The sequence below is a fragment of the Chroicocephalus ridibundus genome, chromosome 6 (assembly GCF_963924245.1).
Source record: "Chroicocephalus ridibundus chromosome 6, bChrRid1.1, whole genome shotgun sequence".
NCBI classification, from domain to species: domain Eukaryota; kingdom Metazoa; phylum Chordata; class Aves; order Charadriiformes; family Laridae; genus Chroicocephalus; species Chroicocephalus ridibundus.
In genome coordinates, this window is record NC_086289.1 from 58903316 (window position 1) to 58924685 (window position 21370).

Here is a 21370-nt window from a genome sequence, read left to right on the forward strand (position 1 = left end):
GCAGAATCTTAAAGGCAATATAACCAAAGGTTTCAAAATTGAAACAAGTCATTCCGGAGCCCTTTCACAGCCTACTATGTGCAGTAACGCACAGCAGTTTCTTTCAGCACTCCTATCAGAAGCAGCTTGGCAAACACTATAGCTAGGAAGTCTAAGGCTTCCGATAAACGCGTTTCCTGACAGCAATATTTAAAAAGATGTTTTACCTGAAGCTTTTCTGACCTTTGGACCTTTTGTAACGTCTCGTTCCCATGTGAACTTCCTTCTGTCTCATATTGCAAGCTAATATTCCCCAACATCACAACATTTATACAACCCATTTTCTATATGGTTACCTGTTTTCACAAAGCATGTATTACCCTCATTATCTTTCAAACTTGTGGGCTGTGACAAATACACTGTGACAAAGTCCACAAGCTCAAGTTATTGAAGGGTGAAAAGCATACAGGCAGGCACAACGGTCACAACTTCTGTGCCCACAGGAATTGCGAGTGTAGTATTAGAACTGCCCTGGATGTTCCGCTTCAGGTAAGAAACGCTCCCAGTATCAACACATCCTTTTTAATTACTGCCGCTTCTGCCCAGCAATTCATAATGTAAAATTTCTCCCAAGGCAGAATTCAATCCTGGTTCAAAGAGAATACATGCCTGAATACTGCTTTAACCCTTCTACACAAGTCTTTGCTTTTTTGGAAGAAATTCAATGCTCAAAGACTGTCCTGATTTCACATCTGTTGTACATGACATTTTTCATGTTGCTAGTAGGTACTTTCAGAACTTTCCTTCAATAGAAGAACGATCTGCTCACAGAATGCAAGTAGTCGTGATCCAATCTACTTTTTTATAGGTAGAAGGGGAAGTACATACACAAAAACATTTACGCTTTAAAACTTCAAGAGGCCCTACGAGTTAGACAGTGACGAGTTACCATGGATGCCAACAGCACATCTGATGGCTTTCTGCCTACCGCAGAAGTGAAGGCAAAACCCCTCGCTCCTCTTCGGCAGCTCTGCTGCATGCACAAGGGTAGGTAGCTATGGAGCCGTTCAGGTAATGGCTAGACTTCCACGCACCAACATCTACCTGCTTTACAAGGCAACCATGCATCATCCTACAGAATTCAAGTGTACGTTAAGACATACATACGCAAACGAGAAGGTAAGGAGGTTACGACATAGTGCATTCTGCTGAGTCTTGTAAAAACATCAGTAAAGCGGGATTTCTCCTCCAATCTTAGTATCAAGGCTATTTATATCAAAATATTTGTTTCCACACCACAACCGCACAAGTTTATTTTCCAGAGCAACGCAGTTCGTATTTTCAAATTCAAGCCTCATTTTAATGTATTCTGGACATGACACCGCTAAAACAGGGAATGTTCTGGTTCTCCTACATCACAAATGCACGCGCAGTTTTCACCCACAGAAAAGGGCAGAGAGAAGTACGAGTTGGGGACAGCGCTATTTCCCTGCCTAACAACAGTGCTAGCATCCAACTAGCGGCAGCAAATAGCAACAAGTCAAAGGCTCTTTGCTCAGTAACCCATTTAACTTAAGATTAAACTGAAAGCGTAAGTAAATGAAGTGAAACTGGGGAAGAGAGACGTAACTGATTTAATGTTTCAAGATCTATTGACTGATCAAGGGCAGCAGCTAAAAAAAAGTGAAATACAAGTAGTGATTTTAACTGTATGTAGACAAAAGCGTACTGTAGATTATGAATTATTTTTTTTCCCGCAGAAGTGTATGGAATAGCAAACCTTTAATAAGCACAGTACTTTGGACATCAGCCTCTGAGAGCTGCTGCTGAATATATACTGAATAACTGAATATGTTAGTGTACATTGTACTATTTTAGGTCTCTAAGGATACTTTCTTAATGAACTAGGACTGAATGACAAATATAGTGCACTTTTAAAGCTGATACTCAGAAATCTGCTACTTTCCCCTAATTCTTTAAATTCAAGCATCTTCATTCATTACTTAAGAACTTAGCTCAGACTAGAAACAGCTCTTCTTGAATTTTTGGTCATAAACTTTTCTTCTACAGAAACAGGATCCTATACTCTCATTTTGGGAGGTTAAATACTTTTAACAATTAACTTAAGTGCTATGCATTTAAGGCATGAACTTAAACTTGTAACTATTTTCACAAGGCTGAGCTTTAAGAACAAACCGCCCAGAAGAGTAAATTCAATGCAACTTAAAAATGGTACCTTGGGAACAATTGCGTATGCTCCAGGTATACTATATGTCTGTTATGTACAAGAAAGCCTTCAACTTGGTTAACGCAAAGCTTGTTATACACATTTAAGTCACCTAAGTATGCCTACTGCTTTTTTTTTTTTTTTAGTAGTCTTGTGTACTACAAATACTCTGAGTATTTGTAGTCCTGAGATGTACCAGATGACTTCATGGTAAGGTCCTGCTCCAAGGCTTCCATCATAATCCATATTGTGTACGGGGGTGGCCCTTGAGCAGCCCCCCCTTAAATTAATAATAAATACAAATTTTAAAAAGTATAATGTTGGAGGTAGCCAAGAGTGCTAAGAGTCCTTTAGTGACCTATGATGATGTGAACAAAAGTCAAAGCATTGTTAAACTTAATAAAATAATGAAGTCTTAAATCTTCACTTACACTACGACTTTGTTTCCAGTGTTTTTCATGGGTGGTTTGTTTTCAAACACTCCTTCTTTGTACGCCAGAAAAATTTTAAGTGGTTAGAAAACGAAATGGAAGCAGGCAGGTTATCTTGAACAGCACCATCGGTTGTTTTTAACAAAAATGTACCTTGGCCAGAACGCGCTAAATGAGTCAGGGCTCTGCACAACTCAAACTCACTGCGTATGTTCCTGGAATAATACAATTCCATTTGTTCTGCAAAGGGTTTTCTCCTTCACAGGAAAAGCACCATGAAACAATGTGTTCTTTACATCAAAGGTGAAACCCATGTGTTTTCTTCCTTTTCTGATACAAGATGATCTGGAAGATTCACAAGAAAGTCTATTTCACACATATAAAGGCAGAAGGGATCTGTCACTCATTGGCAGGAGACGCAATGCCACCTTGGAGAAACATGCCAACCGAGACACTTCCCGAACCTAGGCGTGATTGGGAACCTCCTATCGGAAGGGAAAGTGGAGCATTACAACCGCCTACAACAATTCTACTGCAGAGCAAGAAACACAACGAAAAAACCAAATGCCAGCCAAGTCTCTCATCTTTCTGATGAAAAAACTTACCCAGGTTGTGTTGATTCCCAGATTCCAATATCCCAAACATAGTACAGATACATATTCTTGTTCTTACTGGCAATGAGACACACATTCTTAATCTTCATCAATGTCCGTTTAAAGAAAGAACAAAGGCGAATTATCCACAGAGAAAAGTCTAAACATGAAAGAAGCTAAAACTTTTACAATGACTGGCAAATTAATACAAAAGTAAAGAACAACTGGACAGCCAACATGAAGGATCTACAGAATAAGGAACTGGCTGGATGGTCACATCCAGAGAGTAGTGGTCAATGGCTCAATGTCCAGATGGAGAGGGGTGACAAGTGGTGTCCCTCAGGGATCCGTACTGGGACCCAGTGCTGTTCAATATCTTCATCAATGATACAGACAGTGGGATCAAGTGCACCCTCAGCAAGTTTGCCAATGACACCAAGCTGAGCGGTGCTGTCGACAGGCCAGAGGGACAGGATGCCATCCAGAGGGACCTGGACGAGCTAGAGAGGTGGGCCCTTGAATTTATGAAGTTCAACAAGGCCAAGTGCAAGGTCCTACACTTGGGTTGGGACAATCCTCATTATCAATCCAGGCTGGGGGATGACGTGATGGAGAGCAGCCCTGCCGAAAAGGACTTGGGGGTACTGGTGGATGAAAAGCTGGACGTGAGCCAACAATGCATGCTTGCAGCCCAGAAGGCCAATCGCATCCTGGGCTGTATAAAAAGCATGGCCAGCAGACCCAGAGAGGTGATTTTCCCCCTCTACTCTGCTCTGGTGAGACCCCACTTGGAGTACTGTGTCCAGCTCTGGAGCCCTCAGCACAAGAAGGGCATGGACCTGTTGGAACAGGTCCAGAGGAGGGCCACGAAGATGATCAGAGGCTGGAGCCACTCTGCTATGAGGACAGGCTGAGAGAGTTGGGGTTGTTCAGCCTGGAGAAGAGAAGGCTCCAGGGAGACCTTATAGCAGCCTTCCAGTACCTGAAGGGGGCCTACAAGAAAGCAAGGCCGTTTGCAAGGGCATGTAGTGATAGGACGAGGGGCAATGGTTTTAAAACTAGAGCAGGGCAGGTTTAGATTAGACATTAGGAAGAAGTTCTTTACACTGAGGGTGGTGAGACACTGGCCCGGGTTGCCCAGAGAGGTGGTGGAGGCCCCATCCCTGCAGACATTCAAGGCCAGGCTTGATGGGGCTCTGAGCAACCTGATCTAGTTAAAGATGTCCCTGCTGACTGCAGGGGGGTTGGACTAGATGGCCTTTAAAGGTCCCCTCCAACTCAACACATTCTGTGATTCTACAGAAGGTATGAACAACTGACACCTTTTGCCCAGGGCTCGTGATCTTTGTATTCCCAAAGTTATTAGAGCTTCCAGAAAGCTACCTCTAATTTTGGCAGCTGACAACCCATTTTTTCTTTTAAGCTCTCCTCTTTGGCACAGAGCACTGCACATAATGGAAGACGCAGGCATCCAGACACACTCTAAAGCATTAGACGATATAGCATTAAAAAAAAATAAATTACAAATTAATTTATTTCACGAACATGCAGGGCATGTTACAACTTTGCTCTGGACTGCCCTACAGTTAGGTGAAAGAAAAACCTCTTCTAAGGGACCTGGAGTGAACTTCTGGCACTCAGGGATGAATTCTGCCTTCAGACTATATATTTATAAAAGATGTGGCATTGAGATTTCAAGAGAAGTGTCTCCAACTTTTCAGCCATATCAATTTACAAGCTACAGAACAAGCAGTCACTGAATCGGTTGAAAAGCACTTCAAAGACTTAATGAATGGTTCAGATGAAAGACTCCAGAAACTCTGTGGGGCAAGAGAAACTAGTCAAATAATGCTCAACACACAAACTCCAATCTATTTGCCTCCTGCACTGATGTTGCTTTATTAGGATAAAACTTGCCCTTTGAGAGTCTGACCTAATAGGTCAATCCCAGCTTGAGAAAATGGGGAATACAATAGATTCCTCGAAACTAGTCTCACACTCTCTGAATGGCCTCTTTCATTTCAAGAGTTTCTCAGAACAAAGGTAGGCAGGTCCAGGCTTTCTCAGTTTTTACGTATTACCAATGCCTTTAACAGCAGATCATTTCAGAAAAGAAAACAAGTACTAAGTTCAGAAAAATCAAGGCGTCTCCGTTTCAGTTAGCACTCTTCTGGTTTATAGTAATGCTCAACACCTTACCAGAACGCTAGAAAAACCTCAGGGAAGGAAAATGGAAAGGGCTACTGCAGTTACTGACATAACCAGTCAACTATCTTTGTTTTTTGATCCTTTGGGGAAAACGATCAATCCCAGGGCAAGGTAAAAACATAGGAAAAAGGCAAACTGGCAAGGCTGCAATCGCACTCTGCTTAGAGCACAAAACACCCACAAGTCTAACTATTGCTTGATCAGCACGTCAGCCACAACGTTCATCTTCTCCAGGATATGAAAGGAGAAAACTGACAGCACGTTCTCCTCCGTCCACATTATTAGGAAGTAACCCATCCTGAAAGGTTATGGGTCTTATAAATACATTAATATGAAGAAGGAACACAAGAAAGAAGAGATCCATTATGATATACAGCTGCTGTTACATCTATGGCATGACCTTTCTTCACAGGTTTTCTTAATGAGAAGTATTCATAAACCATTATTTGAATGGCACAATAACTCTTCTTTGACACCTTTCCTAGTACAACAGAGGTCGTCTTCTAAAAGACAATGTACATGAGCTGCCCCTTGCTCAAGGAAGCCTTCCAGTCCCATACATACTACCCGTTCGGATTTCTTTGGCACATCCAGCAGATAATCATGTAATCCACTAAGCTTTACCACTCTGCACAACGCAGACTTGCTATGATCAATACAGCTCGCAATGGTAATGCCCAGCACAAAGCCACTTATAAGGCAGTACAGTGGTGTTACTCTGCAGGGGCAGAGGCTTACATCCAGTGACACAGGTCATGACTAGACAAAGTTCTCAGGTTGAGGGAGGTGATTCTGCCCCTCTGTTCTCATGAAATTCCACCTGGAGTACTGTGTCTAGCTCTGAAGGCCCCAGCACAAGAAAACACGGACCTGTTGGAGCGGGTGCAGAGAAGGGCCATGAAAATGCTGGGAGGGCTGGAGCTCTGTGAGGACAGGCTGAGAGAGTTGGGGGTGTTCAGCCTGGAGAAGAGAAGGCTCTGGGGAGACCTTATTGGAGCCTTTCAATACTTAAAGGGGGCTTATAAGAAAGACTGAGATATATATTATTTGTTTTTACAGGACAAGGGGCAACAGTTTTAAACTGAAAGAGAGCAGATTTAGATTGGACATAAGGAAGAATATATATACACACTTTTTTTTTTTCTTTCCCCATGAGGGTGGTGAGCCCCTGGCCCAGGCTGCCCAGAGAAGCTGTGGCTGCCCCATCCCTGGAGGGGTTCAAGGCCAGGTTGGACAGGGCTGGGAGCAGCCTGGGCTGGTGGGAGGTGTCCCTGCCCAGGGCAGGGGGGTTGGACTAAATGGTCTTTAAAGGTCTCCTCCAACCCAAACGATTACAATTTTAATATGAAGTTCTAGTCTGGGCATAAGTCTCCTGATGATATTTGCCATGTCCAGCTGCTCTCCTTCCAAAGAGTTTCCTCTATTGGTAATTCCAGATTTAAAGCTGTAGCAAATACTCTAATATAAAAACAGTCAGTGCAATGTCTTAAGTTTCTCAAGCTCTGATCCTGCTGAGATGAGGTGTTTTTCCTCTCAAGAAGGTTATTCTTCCTCACAGCACCTGCTGAAACAATTAAATTCACATTTCTCAGAAGATCTGGAATACCCCCCCACCCCCTCCCCATTATTTTCTGTCATTCAGAGTACCACTGGACTTTATTTTATCAGAGTGCTTCACTAGGTAAAACAAGACAGTTCTGGAGTAGCCCGTTCCTTCTGGGGGGGATAAATTAGCTACACGGATGAAGCCTTTTCCCCTTGTTTCTTTTCCATGACCCTCAGGCTCCTTTCTTGCCTTCAGCAACAAAGATACTGAAGTCAGTTTAATAGTCCTCATACCCATTTTGCTTTTGTGGTCCTGCCCTACTCCCGTGTTTGTGCCAAACCAGCAGTGTGTGTGGTCACAGAAAGAACTAGATCAAGGAAAAAAAGTCTGGTTAAGAGAGAACTTTTGCAGGTTGTTTCTTTTCCAAGCAAATCAAATTCCCAACTTATTACATGACCTAGCTGCACACTCAGCTATCACAGCCAGGGTATGTAGACGAAGCTGCTCAACATTAGCACTGCAAATGAACTGCTGTAAGAAGAAATGGCGATGTTTGTAGTTATTTCCTAGCAACGTTCTGCTGCCCAAACCAATATTATTTCACAGACAACTATCAGCAAAATCTATTATAAATTCTGTCCATATAGATCCTTTTAAAAGCTGAGAAATTCCCTACAGACAACAATTATGTGAATATCATTACTCCCTTAAGACCGTGCTCCAGTTCACTGCAGCCAGCAAACCCTTCACCACGAAGGGAGGGGCTACAGAAATCAGGAGGTGTGCTGCATCAGAGACACAAGCCACCGCAAGTGAGAAATGCAGCTTTAGGAGCGGATTGTAAAGCCCCATTTTTGTAAAGCAATTAGATAATGGCGATGGGAGGCAGCTAAATTAAGATCTGTTCTCACAAGTGTTGTCATTTAATCCAATGCCATAAGAAGTAAGCACGTTTGAGTAGTGCTATACAGATGTCAAACTGCCCCGGTCACAACAATTTGGGGGCTCACAAGAGCCACAGCATTTCTCAACTCTGAATCAGGGCAGAGAACCACCAAATAACACAGAGAAGGGCATCACAGATTAAGGCGACACTGGTGAATGACACCCCAAGCGAGACTGCCTCCTCGTACACAGAGGAGCCCCAGGCTCATGTGATATGGGATAAGTCTTTTGGAAACTACATCAAATAAAAGCAAAATCACTCAGAACCATTTGGCAAGGAGGGCAACAGAAGAGGGCAGAATTCAGGAAGAGTTCCCAAAATACTGGAAAGAAGCATGCTTTTTTTTATTTAAATAGACGACATTCCTTTGTTGCCTTTATATAAAAGGACTGTTACTTTTGTTAAGGCTATGGCTACTTCAGCAGGCACGGTTCTAGCTACCACCATCATGCTAAATGGTAGACACCAACATCCTCCAAAGGGGGAGCACATCTATTTTTCAGAAGTCCTCTCTGGACTCAACAAGGAGGAAAAGCGCTAGAGAATGAAAGTGTACCTCCTCAGAGGCGCTCCTAAAGAAATAATGGAAATATATCTTGTGACTATGAGAGCAACTGTCACCCTGAATCTAGGGATGCCCAAGAGGATGTGCAAGAGGAAAGAGCAGGAAAAGCGACAGCAGCAAATCCTCACTGTTCAACCCTCCGTGAATCCCATCGGCAGAGGCACAACCAGTTGTCCCAGAGCACAGATCAGGCTTTGCTGGCTGACTCGATGCTGAGACAGATTTACTCACAGGTTACCCTCCTGCTGCTCACAAAGCACCCCTTCACTGCTGGTACCCATCCCACCGTACCAGAGCCAGCTGATTAGGAGGTGAGGATTTGTTAGGCAGGAAAGGAGGCTAATTTCACTCTGCCTCTGTTGATTACTCACAGCTGGTACCTGGCTCAGAGTACTGAAAGTCAAACCTTTTAAAGTTATCAAGCATTAGAACAGGCTGCCCAGGGAAGCAGTGGAGTCACCATCCCTGGAGGTATTTAACGGATGGGCAGACGTGGTGCTGAGGGACATGGGTTAGTGGTGGGTTTGGCAGTGTGAGGTTGATGGTTGGACTCAACGATCTGAAAGGTCCCTTCCAACCCCAACAATTGTATGATTCTATAAGTTCAACATATTTTGTTGGAGCAGCAGGTATGGTGTGGGACACTGACCTGTCTTCACTGCCAAAGCACACCATCCTGCTGGGCCTACATCAAGAACAACATGCAGCTGAAGAATGCAAAAGCACCCATGCCACCCCCTTTTTAGCTACTTTTATTCCAAATCAAGTTGACTTTAGGAAATTCCTCCCCTTGAAGTGAGCATGAATCTTTTTCCAAGTGGTTTTCCCATAAACTTTTTTGCTATTATTACAAGCATCCAATTACCAAGAATAATAGGTTACTTTCTTTAAGCAATATGTTTTTCTTAAAAAGGTCCAGAATAAATGGGCAGCAGAAAGATTCAACGACAACAACAACAAAAGCCAGCAGCTTCACCAATCCCCCCCTTCCTCTTTAAAATTAGTATCGTTAAAAATTACTAGCCAGGCAAAAAAAAAAAATTTAAAACAAGCTGACATTCTTATAGAAGCCTAATTTTTTTTTTTTTTTTTAAATTAAGGAAGTTGTAAGATGAAAAACTAGGGGCAATAATACAACCAACTGAAATGACAAAAAACTGGTGAAGCTGTACAGCTGTAGTACTGTACAGGGAATTCAGCAGAACTGTTGTGAGCTACTAGAGAACTCAAAATTATGAGTGTACAGGAAGGGATATGTGTAGGATACACATAATATATATAGGATAACACAGTTTTCATCTATACTTAACTTCTTGTTTAAGTCTACCTATCACGATTTAAATCACTCCAAGAACATATTTCTTGAACAACAAAAATACATTTTATATTTGTATAAATTAAGCTCTAAAATGATAATTCTCATGTTTCAATAGCCAAGTTCAAGGACGGCAGAAACTATGCTTTATCTTTTGTACAGCCATGTAAGTTGATAAAAGATTTTTAAGATGTATTGCAGGTGCTTTTTTCCAGCAATTTGCAAGGGGAAAGGCTGGGGATGGAAACAACAATAACATGCGAGGAGGAAAAAAATTTTTTTTTTTTTTACTTAGAAGAATAATAAGCAAAAGTATTCAAGACGCAGTAACTGAAGGCACTGGTGGAGAACACACACATTTTTCTTCCATATAAGATTTCTGTTCTCTCTGGCTGAAGGCAGCATCCAAATTGCTTTTGCTTTTTAAGCAGTAGAAATTTGCATGTTTTGGAGAGGAGGGGTTTATTTTTAAAGCCAGATTTGCTACACTCAGCATGCACCACAATCCAAACAACTGGACACAATACAACAAACCTCCTTTATGTAAACGTACCTTTAACAGTTTTGACAAAAACTTGTTTCTCTTTACTGGGGTCTTTTTCTTCTATTAGAATCCCATGGAAAATGCGCCCAAATGTGCCTACAAAGAGAACATACAATTAGTAAGTATTATATGGTTAAAAATACACTGATAACATGAACAGAATTTAATATCTATTAAGAAAACACTACCTTAAAATGATTCAGCACAGCAGAAAGTTAGGAACAACGGCCGTTAAGGAGTAAGTCCCAAATGCCCTATTAAACCAACAATATACAACCCAACCACCTCTCCAGTACCAGGTAGATTCAGAACTATTTGCAGTAAATGCTGAAAGCTTAGATAACTAAAAATTAAGGGGATAAACGTCAGAGTGAACTAATGACAGCAGCAGAATCCAGTTAAATTGAGTATCGATCCTGATGATGGGTTTATTTGTGGCATTTCAGTCTGTCAAATGTCTGCAGTAAAAAACTCCAGCTCCATCCTTTTCTCGTCCAGCAGATCTGGAATTGTCCAGTGGGAATGTTTCTCACAAAGATGAAATTTTTTTGGAAGTGTTCACAGGGAAATACTGGTTTCAGCCAACCAGTTTGAAAAAAAAAAAAAAAGAACACCACAAAACAGTATCTTATTATTGAAATGTTTCACCTCAGCTGGAAGGTGTTGGGTTTGTTGGGGTTTTTTTCCAGTCTCTCCAACATTTTTCCATTCACAAAGTTTTAACGAAGCTATTACAGGAAGAGGAGCTGCATTAAACAGCTGGAGTAAGAACAACTGCAGCATGGTAGCACACACAGAATTAACTTTTTATACCACTCAGGGTGGCAACACTTTTCTGTCACGCTATTACTGTGGCACCAACATGTGCATCATCTTCATACAGTCTGTTCATACGTTGCAGCCCCTTCCCATTGATAAGGCTGAAAGATCTTTGATAGGGATTGCCTGAGCCAGTTGTACATCTTCTGGCATGAAAGGTGGGTCTCTTTTGGTTTCTGAATACTTAACTTCGTTTCTGAAGACAGTGCAACACTTCTATTGTCTACCCTGGGACTGCAAGTAAACTGCAAGACAGGGATCTTCAAATAGATTTAAATAATCAAATGTTTAAATAATCAAATAGATCAGACATTAGGAAGAAGTTCTTTACACTGAGGGTGGTGAGACACTGGCACAGGTTGCCCAGAGAGGTGGTGGAGGCCCCATCCCTGGAGACATTCAAGGCCAGGCTTGATGGGGCTCTGAGCAACCTGATCTAGTTGGAGATGTCCCTGCTTACTGCAGGGGGGTTGGACTAGATGGCCTTTAAAGGTCCCTTCCAACCCAACACATTCTATGAGTCTATGAAATTGTAGTCTCATTAAGAAGCAATTTAACTAGAGACTACAGGCGACTATAAATACACAGCACGTTATTTTGCAGTAAACTAAAACCCTCCTGTCTTGGTTCCTGAAGACATCATAGGAGTGCCTTAAACACATATTTCCAACACACAGATATATGTAAAAGTCAAAAGGAAGATAGCATCTTGTACTGAAACATGTTATGGTATCAAGCTATTTATCAACAGCTGGAATTAAAGAGAACGGGGAAGCACGTGAAAGCAGTTATGACTAGAAAGTAATTTTCATGCAATCCAGTATTAGACACAGTAAGACTGTAACACAGCACTTCTGTATGGTCCACGGTTTAGGATTTTCATTTTGATTGCTGTTTTTTCTTAACAGTCCCCTGAAAGGCTCCTATCTTAGCAGGAATTACACATCAGTGTGCTATAACATTTAGAGACAGCTCTGTGAACACACTACTTCTGCCTCGCTCTCCTCCGGGCTCCTTACAGATGATGCCGTTTGTATTCCAGACCGGACATCTAAGCCATTTCTTTGCTTCACCAGAAAACAGTAAAGGTCCACTCACTGTTAACATCTGCTCCATTTGCTAACGCGTTGCTATTTTGTTAGAAATTTTTTTTTTTTTTTTTTTAAGACACCTACATTTTTGTCTTACATTTAGTACAATACGAGCTTGAAGCGGGTTCCGAACCAGGCACTGCACAAGCCCAGCAACACAAGAGGCCCCCACGGATCCCTCTTCCTTTGTGCACTCTCTGACCTGGTGCTTTGCATTTGCCAACCGGTTACACCACAGCAGAACCATAATCTCCTAAATTAAAGTTATTAGTTTATGTTTTATTAGTTTAAGTTATGGAAGCTACTTGAAGCTTATGATGAATCTCTGGCCAAGAACTGTAAAATATGTTTAAGTTCCATTGGCAGCACTTAGGAATTCTTGCAAGTTTTATGCAAACCTTTCTATTACTTGCTTCTTCCTCTCTGAAGCTCATTTGTTCTTAGGTGACAGAGGTTCAGCTCCGCTACGATCCTGAAACTAGAACTGATGATTGTTCATCAGGATCTGTCTTCTAGTCCCCTGACTACCTTTTGAAGGTTTTGACAGACTCAAATAACAGCAGGAGGCCAAGAAATAAGATCCCAGCATTAATTGGGGCCACGTCGCATTCAACAGCCATTTAAGCCGCATCTCGCAGAATGGGGCAGCCCAGCCCTGTCACTCGGTGCTAAACACCTAAAGCTGCAGCACTGAGTCACTTCTCGTCATCGGGTGACTCCTAACATCACAGCTACAGGCAAGAGACAGCACAGAGGGACACAAAGCACACCGCGCACGCGAAGGAAGCTTCTTTGTAGAACCGACGCTGGAGCTGAGCCCAAAACTACCCCCTTAGAGATTCAGAGGCACACATTAAATGGGGAGTGTTAGCATCCTCACATTGTTTTTCAGACAGTAACGCAAAGCATTTAGCAGTTCTACCTCTGAAGGCCAAGAACCTCACATCTCTAGCTTTGGGAAGTTTGATTTCTCATGAGCCTCAGGGAATACAGACAGTGTGTCAGCAGTAAGGGTAAATATTTAGGAGTTTTTGTCATTAAAGTCTATTTCCCAAATTCAATTTCAACAAGAACCAACTAATGTTGTGCAGGAACACTTCTAAGGTAAACATTAAACAAGATAAAAGAATCGGGTAATCTCCGAATTTTTCATATCGGAGCTGCAAATGTTGCATCTGATGATTAGATTTCCAAATCCGAAGCTATGAAATTCAGTATGTTTAGACAACTGAGGTTTCTGGGGCCTTTGGGAATTTTTTTTTATTTATTTATTTTTTCTTAAGAGAAGCTCTCCTGCAATAACTTACAGAAGTGAGTTACTTTGCCACTCACAGCCCCAACTGATTACCTCATTCCTTAGCCATCTAACCCTTTCCTTTATTTAAAGGATCAGATTATTAAGACAGAGAAGCTGAATGATTTACTGAGCATGATTAGCGACTCCCCCGTTCTAACGAATTCTCAAACTGCTTTCCCCACCCCCCCAAATGCAAACATCATTCATCATTTTTCTCCTCCTCCAAAGTTACAAAGCTCAGAAACGTCATCCATGAGTAATTTCAGAAAAATCCAGCTATTAAAAAAATAATATGTATATACACCATGTTGTAGTCAACAAGCATCCGAGTCCTGTACGTACCTTCTTGGAGCACATCTTTTAGAGTTATCCTCTCCCTGGAGATGGCTATGTCCTTCACTTTAGCTTTTGCTTCCATTAGAGTGACACTTTTAAGATCATTCTTCTCTATCCGTAACGTAGGATAACCTGAGGAGCCAGCAGAGCCAAACAAACCAATATAAATACCCTTACAATGAGAACACAAGCACATTGCTTCACCTCAGCACCACCTACAGGTACAAAGACACACAAGCAGCATGTACTTAAAAAGATTATAAAGATTATATATTAATCTTAAAAAGATTATAGTATTAAACAACAAACACAAGAGAAGTCATGTGAATATAACAATCCACAGCAAAAAAGTCACACAGGAATTCTAGAGAGTATCATGTAATCAAGTCTCATTATTAACACCAAGTAAATAAAACTCCTCCTTACGTAATGAAGCTGATTAACACGGCACTGCACTTCCCTGCCAACGCGGAAATAAAGATGACGGCTGGAGACTGTTAGAGAAGACTTGTTGGAGTGTGGAAGATGCCTGACCCCAGCAGCACAGAACCAAAACTACCAGTGCCCTCTTCTGGCACTTCTAGACATCTAGATACACTAATCTAGTCATAAAGATCTGAGTATTTTTGCACAAGTTTATGAATCACTAGAGAAAAAGCTTGAGAATTACTTTGATGAAAGTTTTTTTTTTTAATCTAAACTTTACTGAAAACAAGATTAATATGATTGCGGAAGGACTAAGAATGTTCTTCCTGTTTGTTTTGTGCAACCTTTTTTCTTCTTATATTCGTTTTCCCCTGTGCTACTAGGGGTGTCCCATAACAGCTAAGAGACATTCTGAAACAACACAGACTGAACAGATCTAACAGGTCCCACTCAGGCATAGCGGCCACCACGCTCGCCCAGGTCAGGAGGGTTTAACCATCACTATGGGCTTGGTTTGTAGGCCACCTTCATGACAAGTCCTCCTCTCCCCTTTTGCCAGAGGCTCACTAATTAGTTTCCAGGGGTCATATTCAAATTAACCAAACAGTTAACAGGACATCAACAGCAGAATGTGATCTGGGATAAGAGATGGAAAATAAAAAGTCTGGGAAGGGACGTCAGGTGGCAAGAGGGAAAACCAGCTCAAGAATTAGTTGTATGATAAGGTCTCTTCCAAACTCTGTGGAAATGACTTTTTAAAATATATACATTTATTTATATTTTAAAATCAATGATTCCACTAAATAAATTTTAAAGGCTGTTTTTTTGCAAGGGAAAGATGAAATCAGGTGGAAAAAAAGAAGACACACACGCACCTTTTTTTTTTTTTTTAAAGGAGACATAGTACAATTTAGAAGAAAGCCAAAACTCTCCCAAAGTTGCAAGAGTTCAGTCTTAGGTAAACACCTGCTTCCACATGTGAGGAGGAAACAAGAAAACACAGTAGGGCTGAACAGTAATCACAACGTTTGTGCAGTGCTCCCTCATGAATTGGGATCCTCTGTATCACTACTTATTGGTTGCTTTAAATTGGTCTTATTGGTTGCTTTAAAAAGAAAAGTCAATTCATTGGGTTTTTTTTGTTTGTGTGGTTTTTTTTTTTTTTTTTTTTTTTTTTTTTTTTTTTTACCTAGCTCTAAATAAAGGATCTACATTGACATTCCTACTCATTAAATCACCGAACAGTCTCTTCAGGCAATTAATACAAAACTATTGAGTATTATAGGCTGAGAAAGTTGGAGGGGTTCAGCCTGGAGAAGAGAAGGCTCCAGGGAGACCTTAGAGCAGCTTTCCAGTATCTGAAGGGGGCCTATAAGAAAGCCGGAGAGGGACTTTTTACAAGGGCACGTACAAGGGGTAAAGGCTTCAAACAGAAGACAGCAGACTTAGATTAGGTATCAGGAAGAAATTTTTCACTGTGAGGGTGGTGGGACGCTGGCCCAGGTTGCCCAGAGAAGCTGTGGCTGCCCCATCCCTGGAGGGGTTCAAGGCCAGGTTGGACGGGGCTTGGAGCAACCTGGGCTGGTGGGAGGTGTCCCTGCCCAGGGCAGGGGGTCAGAATAAGATGATCTTTAAGGTCCCTTCCAACCCAAACCATTCTGTGATTCTATGATTATGGAAGAATAAAAATCACTGGTGGCAGATGAAAATAAGAGCCTTTTAATTTTCACTTTCTGAAAAGCTCAGGAGCACCAGGGTACTATTTCAGCTTGGCAGTTCCCCCTCTATTGAGAAAGACAGCAATTTGAGTTTAACAGAAAGACAGTTTGTTCTTCTGGCCAGGCTACCCATTTTTTCCTCGCTTTGTGATATAAATCCTTACCTCACTTTAGATCTTTTAAAGCAGGCTCTTCAGCAGTAGCTTAAGCCGATTGAGTTTGGGAGTCCTGCCTCCCTCCGAGGCTCAGCCATGCAGACCCACAGCCTCTAAGCACCACTCTTGGTGCTCACAGAGCCAGGCTACCAGCCAGTTCAGAGACCAGAGGCAACCAAAAGCCCATCACTCTACCAAAGAGGGCGGTTTTGGGCTGGCTCAGCTCCCTGAATCGTCTTGCAGCGTAAGTCCCAGCACAAGGGAAAGGCTCGTGCTCAGCCCAATGAGACTGAACTGCCAAGGAACAGCACACGTGCATCTCTACACTGTCCGGCTTCCCTACAGTCTAAACAATCCCATCCCTGCAGTGACGCCATATGGAGGGATATGCCTCCATTAGAGGACAGACAATAATTTTTTGGAGTAAGCATTCCGCAGATAATAAATACCTCCAGTAATTACAGAATTAACACAGAACATAGCTAGCATCAGTCTATCACAGAGCATATAAAACACCGCCACCTTTCCTTTTAATTCACTGCTCTTTTTAACTATTTAATGTTCTTTCAAGCAAAGCTGTGAATAAAGAGAAATCATGGATATATCACCCTTGTAAAGCTTTTTCCCCCATTCATTTCCTTTGCAGGTTGCAGCCACAAGATGAAGAGACTAATCATTGAGATCTCTACCACCAAATACTCCAGTGGTGCCCAAGAGGGTCTGTTGCAAAGGTCTGTAATTAGATTAACACTTACTGGTTACTGGCGTTGCATTGTTTGGTGTGTCAGCTCGCAAGTACTGTGTCGTCTGTGTGGAAGGTTGGGATAAACCTTGTGAGCTACTGCTGTCACTAATGCTGTTTTAAAACAAAAATGGACATGAACATGACTGCTTGCCACTGTATAGATTCAAAATTAACGTATCGAAGTTAAAACCAGAAGATTTTCCAGGCTAGACTTTGAAAAAAAATGGCATTTTTAAAGTCTCTCACACATTAGAATGTATTTCAGGTAGCACAAAAATCTTATCACTTTCGAGTGTGCACAACTTCCTCCTCTTTGTTTTGCAGAATTTGCTCTGTTTTCCAGTATTTTTTCCCCACTTTCAAAAAAGTCAAGGTGACAAAACATTTATTGCAAGAACCACCCTGTCATGCCAGAAACAACAAAACTGTTATATTCCAGAGAGGATATTTATGCATTTCTTTCGTGGTACAAACATCCCACTGACAATCTATGACTATAAAGGTTGAAAGCAGCAACCTGAGCCAAAAAGAGAAGGACCCGTAACACCCTGCAAAGCTGAACTAGCTGTTTCAGCCAGCCATCTCCTCTCTGGGCATGCCAGCCGCTCGCTCTGTCGGCTGCCCTTTAGTTCCCGTGCTGCAGCAAATACCCAAAAGATATTCCCTTCATTCACTGCTGCAAACAGTTGTTTGCCCTATAGCACTGTACCTGTCTCGCTCTCGTTTACAGCCCAAACTGCCCTCACCTACTTTGTCATTCCTCTCTCCAGGGATACTTGTTGCCCCTTCCAGGGCCACCGACAACCTGTTTTTGAGATATTTCCTTTGGGTAGAAGGAGCTACACACGGTGTTCAAAAGACAGGGAAATCACAGCTGGATGTAGCAGGATGTTTTCCATCGTATTCTCATAGAAAAAAATCCTTCAGAGAGAGCTGTAAAGCCTAAGAAGAGGTGAGAAAGTTTGCAGGGACATGCAGTACCTGTTACTAGCCCAGATGGCAGGGCCAGAAGAAGCTTTTTTGATGTCCCTCCCAAACACATACAAACATCCCCTCCCTTTTTTGAAACTTAAAAGCTTCTCCACTTCTGCTGACTGCATCGGGAGAACAAAGAAGAGATTGTTTTGGGGTATAACCCTCTGTCTTGCCAAATAATCAACATTCCTTTTGCTTCTTGGGCTGCTATTGAGTGCCGACCGAGCAGCGCTAGCCATCCTTGTAGGATTTTTAGACATGCTTGGTGATGCCTCAAAAAAACCAACCTGTTAGTTTTGAAGCAAGACCTCCTCTAAAAAAAAAAAACCAAGAAATCCAAGTCATCTCTTCCCCATCATACCATAATCACAGATGCACCTACTGAATTTACTCTTTAAAACAGAATCTACTAATTCTTACAAACCAAACATCAAGCTTACTGATTTATAGCTGGCCTCCACCTCTCTCTAGAAACCTTTCTGAAAGTCATTCCCACATTCACTGTCTTCCAGGTATAGCGTTCCAGCACAGTGTTTAGCACAAGGTTAAAAGCCACCGTTGGTGGTCTCGCTACTCCACTTTAACTTCCTTTAGAGTTTTTGAATTCATATTCTCCACTGCTGGCAACTTGTTACTGCTTATTTTAACCATTCACACTATTGCATCTACAAGCTGCTTCAACACGACCCACTCTCCAGCAAATTCCCCGGGAAGAAGGGTCCTGGCACAGTCACTGCACCAAACAAACGTGGAACTTGCATTTCGTTTTCCTGCTACGTCTGGAAACTCCTTTTGTAATTTGATCACCTACTGGCCCTATAGATTTCCTTGGCTGGCTTCCTGCTGCAGGCAAGTTTGAAAAAGGAATTATTCTTTTTATGCCTGTTGCAAGTTTGAAAAACTACCTTTTTGGTTGGCTTCGTTCTGGTTTTTGGGTTTAACTTGCTCATGATTGTGAGCTTTCTTGGTTTTCTCACTTGGATACTACGTCAGCTTTTTGAAGGATGCCTTCTTGCTTTTAATAACCTCCATTATCCCACTGTTAAGCCACGCCAACTTTCTTTGGCACTTTTTCAAGGGCCTTTGATAGGAGGTATGCAAGCATTTGCTCTGAACTTTCAATACAATGTTCTTAAATAGTCCATGTGCAGCCTGTAAACTCAACTGCCTGGTTTTAGCTTCCATTTAACAACCTTCCTCATTTTTATTTAGTTCTGGTTTTGAAATTAAGAGCAACAGCAGTGGTTTTGTCACCTCTGTTGCTCCTGGGAGGTCGTTAAGCCTAATGACATCATCATCTTCAATTCAGAGCCCCTTTACAGCAATGTTTTGAGCTTGTTATTCAAAACCAAATCAAAAGTTGTTTCTCTCTCACAAGTTCCTTGACTCGTTGCTACATCAAGCAGTCAGTGATCATAAGTAATGCTACTGCATAACACTGGGGCTAAATTACAACACTGAATGAGTTTCTCAGCCGAGCACTGGAACGTCTCTAATACCCACAAACCAGAGTATTAGCATTAGATTAATTTTTTAGCTGGTATCTCCACAAAAATCAAGTACAATGGAGTGGATGAAAGGACACTTGATCGCACTGCTAGGCTGAGACAGTCTCTCAAAAACTCAGAGATGACACTATTCACACACTCTATAAACGTAACGCTTTTCCTTTCTGAAGTAAGGCAAGCTGCCCATCCTTTAACACCTCCTATTGATTAAAAACTCTCAGTAGACAACTAGGCACAAATGAATTGAGGGAAAACTGACAAGTCATTTGTTAGATAATCAGGCCTTGAGAAACCATTATGACTTACTACACTGACACTCCCCAAAACCCAAGTGGTCTGGGGACATCAGAGGAGTAAATGGCAGGAGGAAAACCAGCAAGAAACAGATGAATGGATAGAGAGGAAGATGAAAAGACAGAGCTCCTCTGAGGGGCTGCAGGCAGGAACAGAAACGGTTCAAGACATCCTTTCAAGAGGAGTGACCACCCACAGGCCCGAATGTTTTCCAAAGTATTCAGTTCCAAAACTCCCTGCTGCTGAACAGTTGCACCTGATGCAGAGCCTTCACCCAGCCTCAGCAGAGCCTCGCTCCACCTGCTTTCTCAGCCCCCCTTCCGCCTCCGTGTTTAATCCCCACTCAGCTGACCGCAGTGCCCTTGGGTTCACATTACAAGTCCTTCTCACATGCATGTGGCCAATTTTGTTTTTCTGGATTGAAAATACATTTGGGAGACACCCACATTTTCAGCTTTATAACCAACCAGTTGTAATCCCCAGACTTTACCCTAAGGCCAAAGTGAATCCTGGTAAATCAATCAAAATAGAGAAAACTGAAATTCAATCTCCTGTACAAGTCAGTAAAAAACAAGTATTTTCAGTGTGCCCAGTATCTATCAATTTTTCTTTCAACCCTGACAATCCCTATAGATCTGATTCTGTCCAAATTTCCCCACTGTGTGTCCTTACACACAACTATTTTGGCAAAAACCCAACCACCACAACCCTCCCACCCCATAAACACCTGAGCACCTGCAACTGCTGCCTTCTGCAGTATAGCACTTAGTACAACACTGGACAGGTAGTAATTGTTACAGCTTGGCATCAAAAACAGAAATGGCAAGCTACTACGAAGTGCTCACTTTGAGACCAGAACTCCCACAAGTCTGGGTAAACGTCTCCCAAAAATGCACTTGAACAGCATGAACACCTACCTGTCATCCAACTCTATCCTTTTCATGCTGTGGAGATGCAAGACAGCTAATATTATTGCCACCAGGAATATAACAGCACAGCACACGCCTACACTGATATAAAACACACGGGTAGAAGTGGTGGGAGCTGCGTTTACAGGATCGACTGAAATAGAAAGGTGAAAAGTTACTGAAACTTTCTCAAAAAAACCACAAAAAACAAAACAAAAGAAAAAACCCACAAACAAACCCGACAACAAACCACATGTTCTCAGTTTCCAGCAGGCTGACACAGCAGGAGGGCAGTGCTGCTGTCCCCAGACTTGCCCCCATGCCCTGCCACCCAGGTCTGGGAGCAGGAGCCAGCCTGCCGAGGCAGACCACGGCAACCCCCAGAGTGGACACTGCAGCTCCTGCTGCAGCAAAGCAGGGCAAGGCCCAGCAAGCTACACCATGCCTCCTCTTATTTACTGGGACAACAGGAAGGTTCCTGCTGAAGGATAAAAGCTAACCAGGAATCTCCCCAAACAGTCTTGTTGTTCCTGCTGGTTCCACCTCACACAACCCCTCAACTCTCCTCCATGGCTCCCATGCTGCAGACACAGTAGGAACATGGACAAACGCAGCCTCCAGCTCAGCTGAGCCCCAACGCGACAAGTGGCACAGACTTGCTGGTTGGGGCTGGAAGAACTGGAGTCGCCTGCACACCAGGACACACACCAACACAGTAAATAAAACGAGACTATTGCCTCGGTG

General features: G+C 42.4%; 1 protein-coding gene across 2 annotated transcripts in view; it reads right to left on the minus strand.

Moving 5' to 3' along the window:
* RYK (receptor like tyrosine kinase) overlaps positions 1-21370 on the minus strand; it is a 64165-nt gene that overhangs the window by 16556 nt on the left and 26239 nt on the right. The window contains exons 6-9 of one of the 2 annotated variants that reach the window (XM_063339229.1): positions 20636-20780; positions 16952-17052; positions 13904-14029; positions 10364-10450 (exon numbers count right to left, since the gene is read on the minus strand). In XM_063339229.1, coding sequence (XP_063195299.1) covers positions 10364-10450; positions 13904-14029; positions 16952-17052; positions 20636-20780 — 459 coding nt within the window. Of the gene's footprint in view, positions 1-10363; positions 10451-13903; positions 14038-16950; positions 17053-20635; positions 20781-21370 lie in introns of both variants that reach the window. The other variant, XM_063339228.1, reaches the window with a different exon arrangement.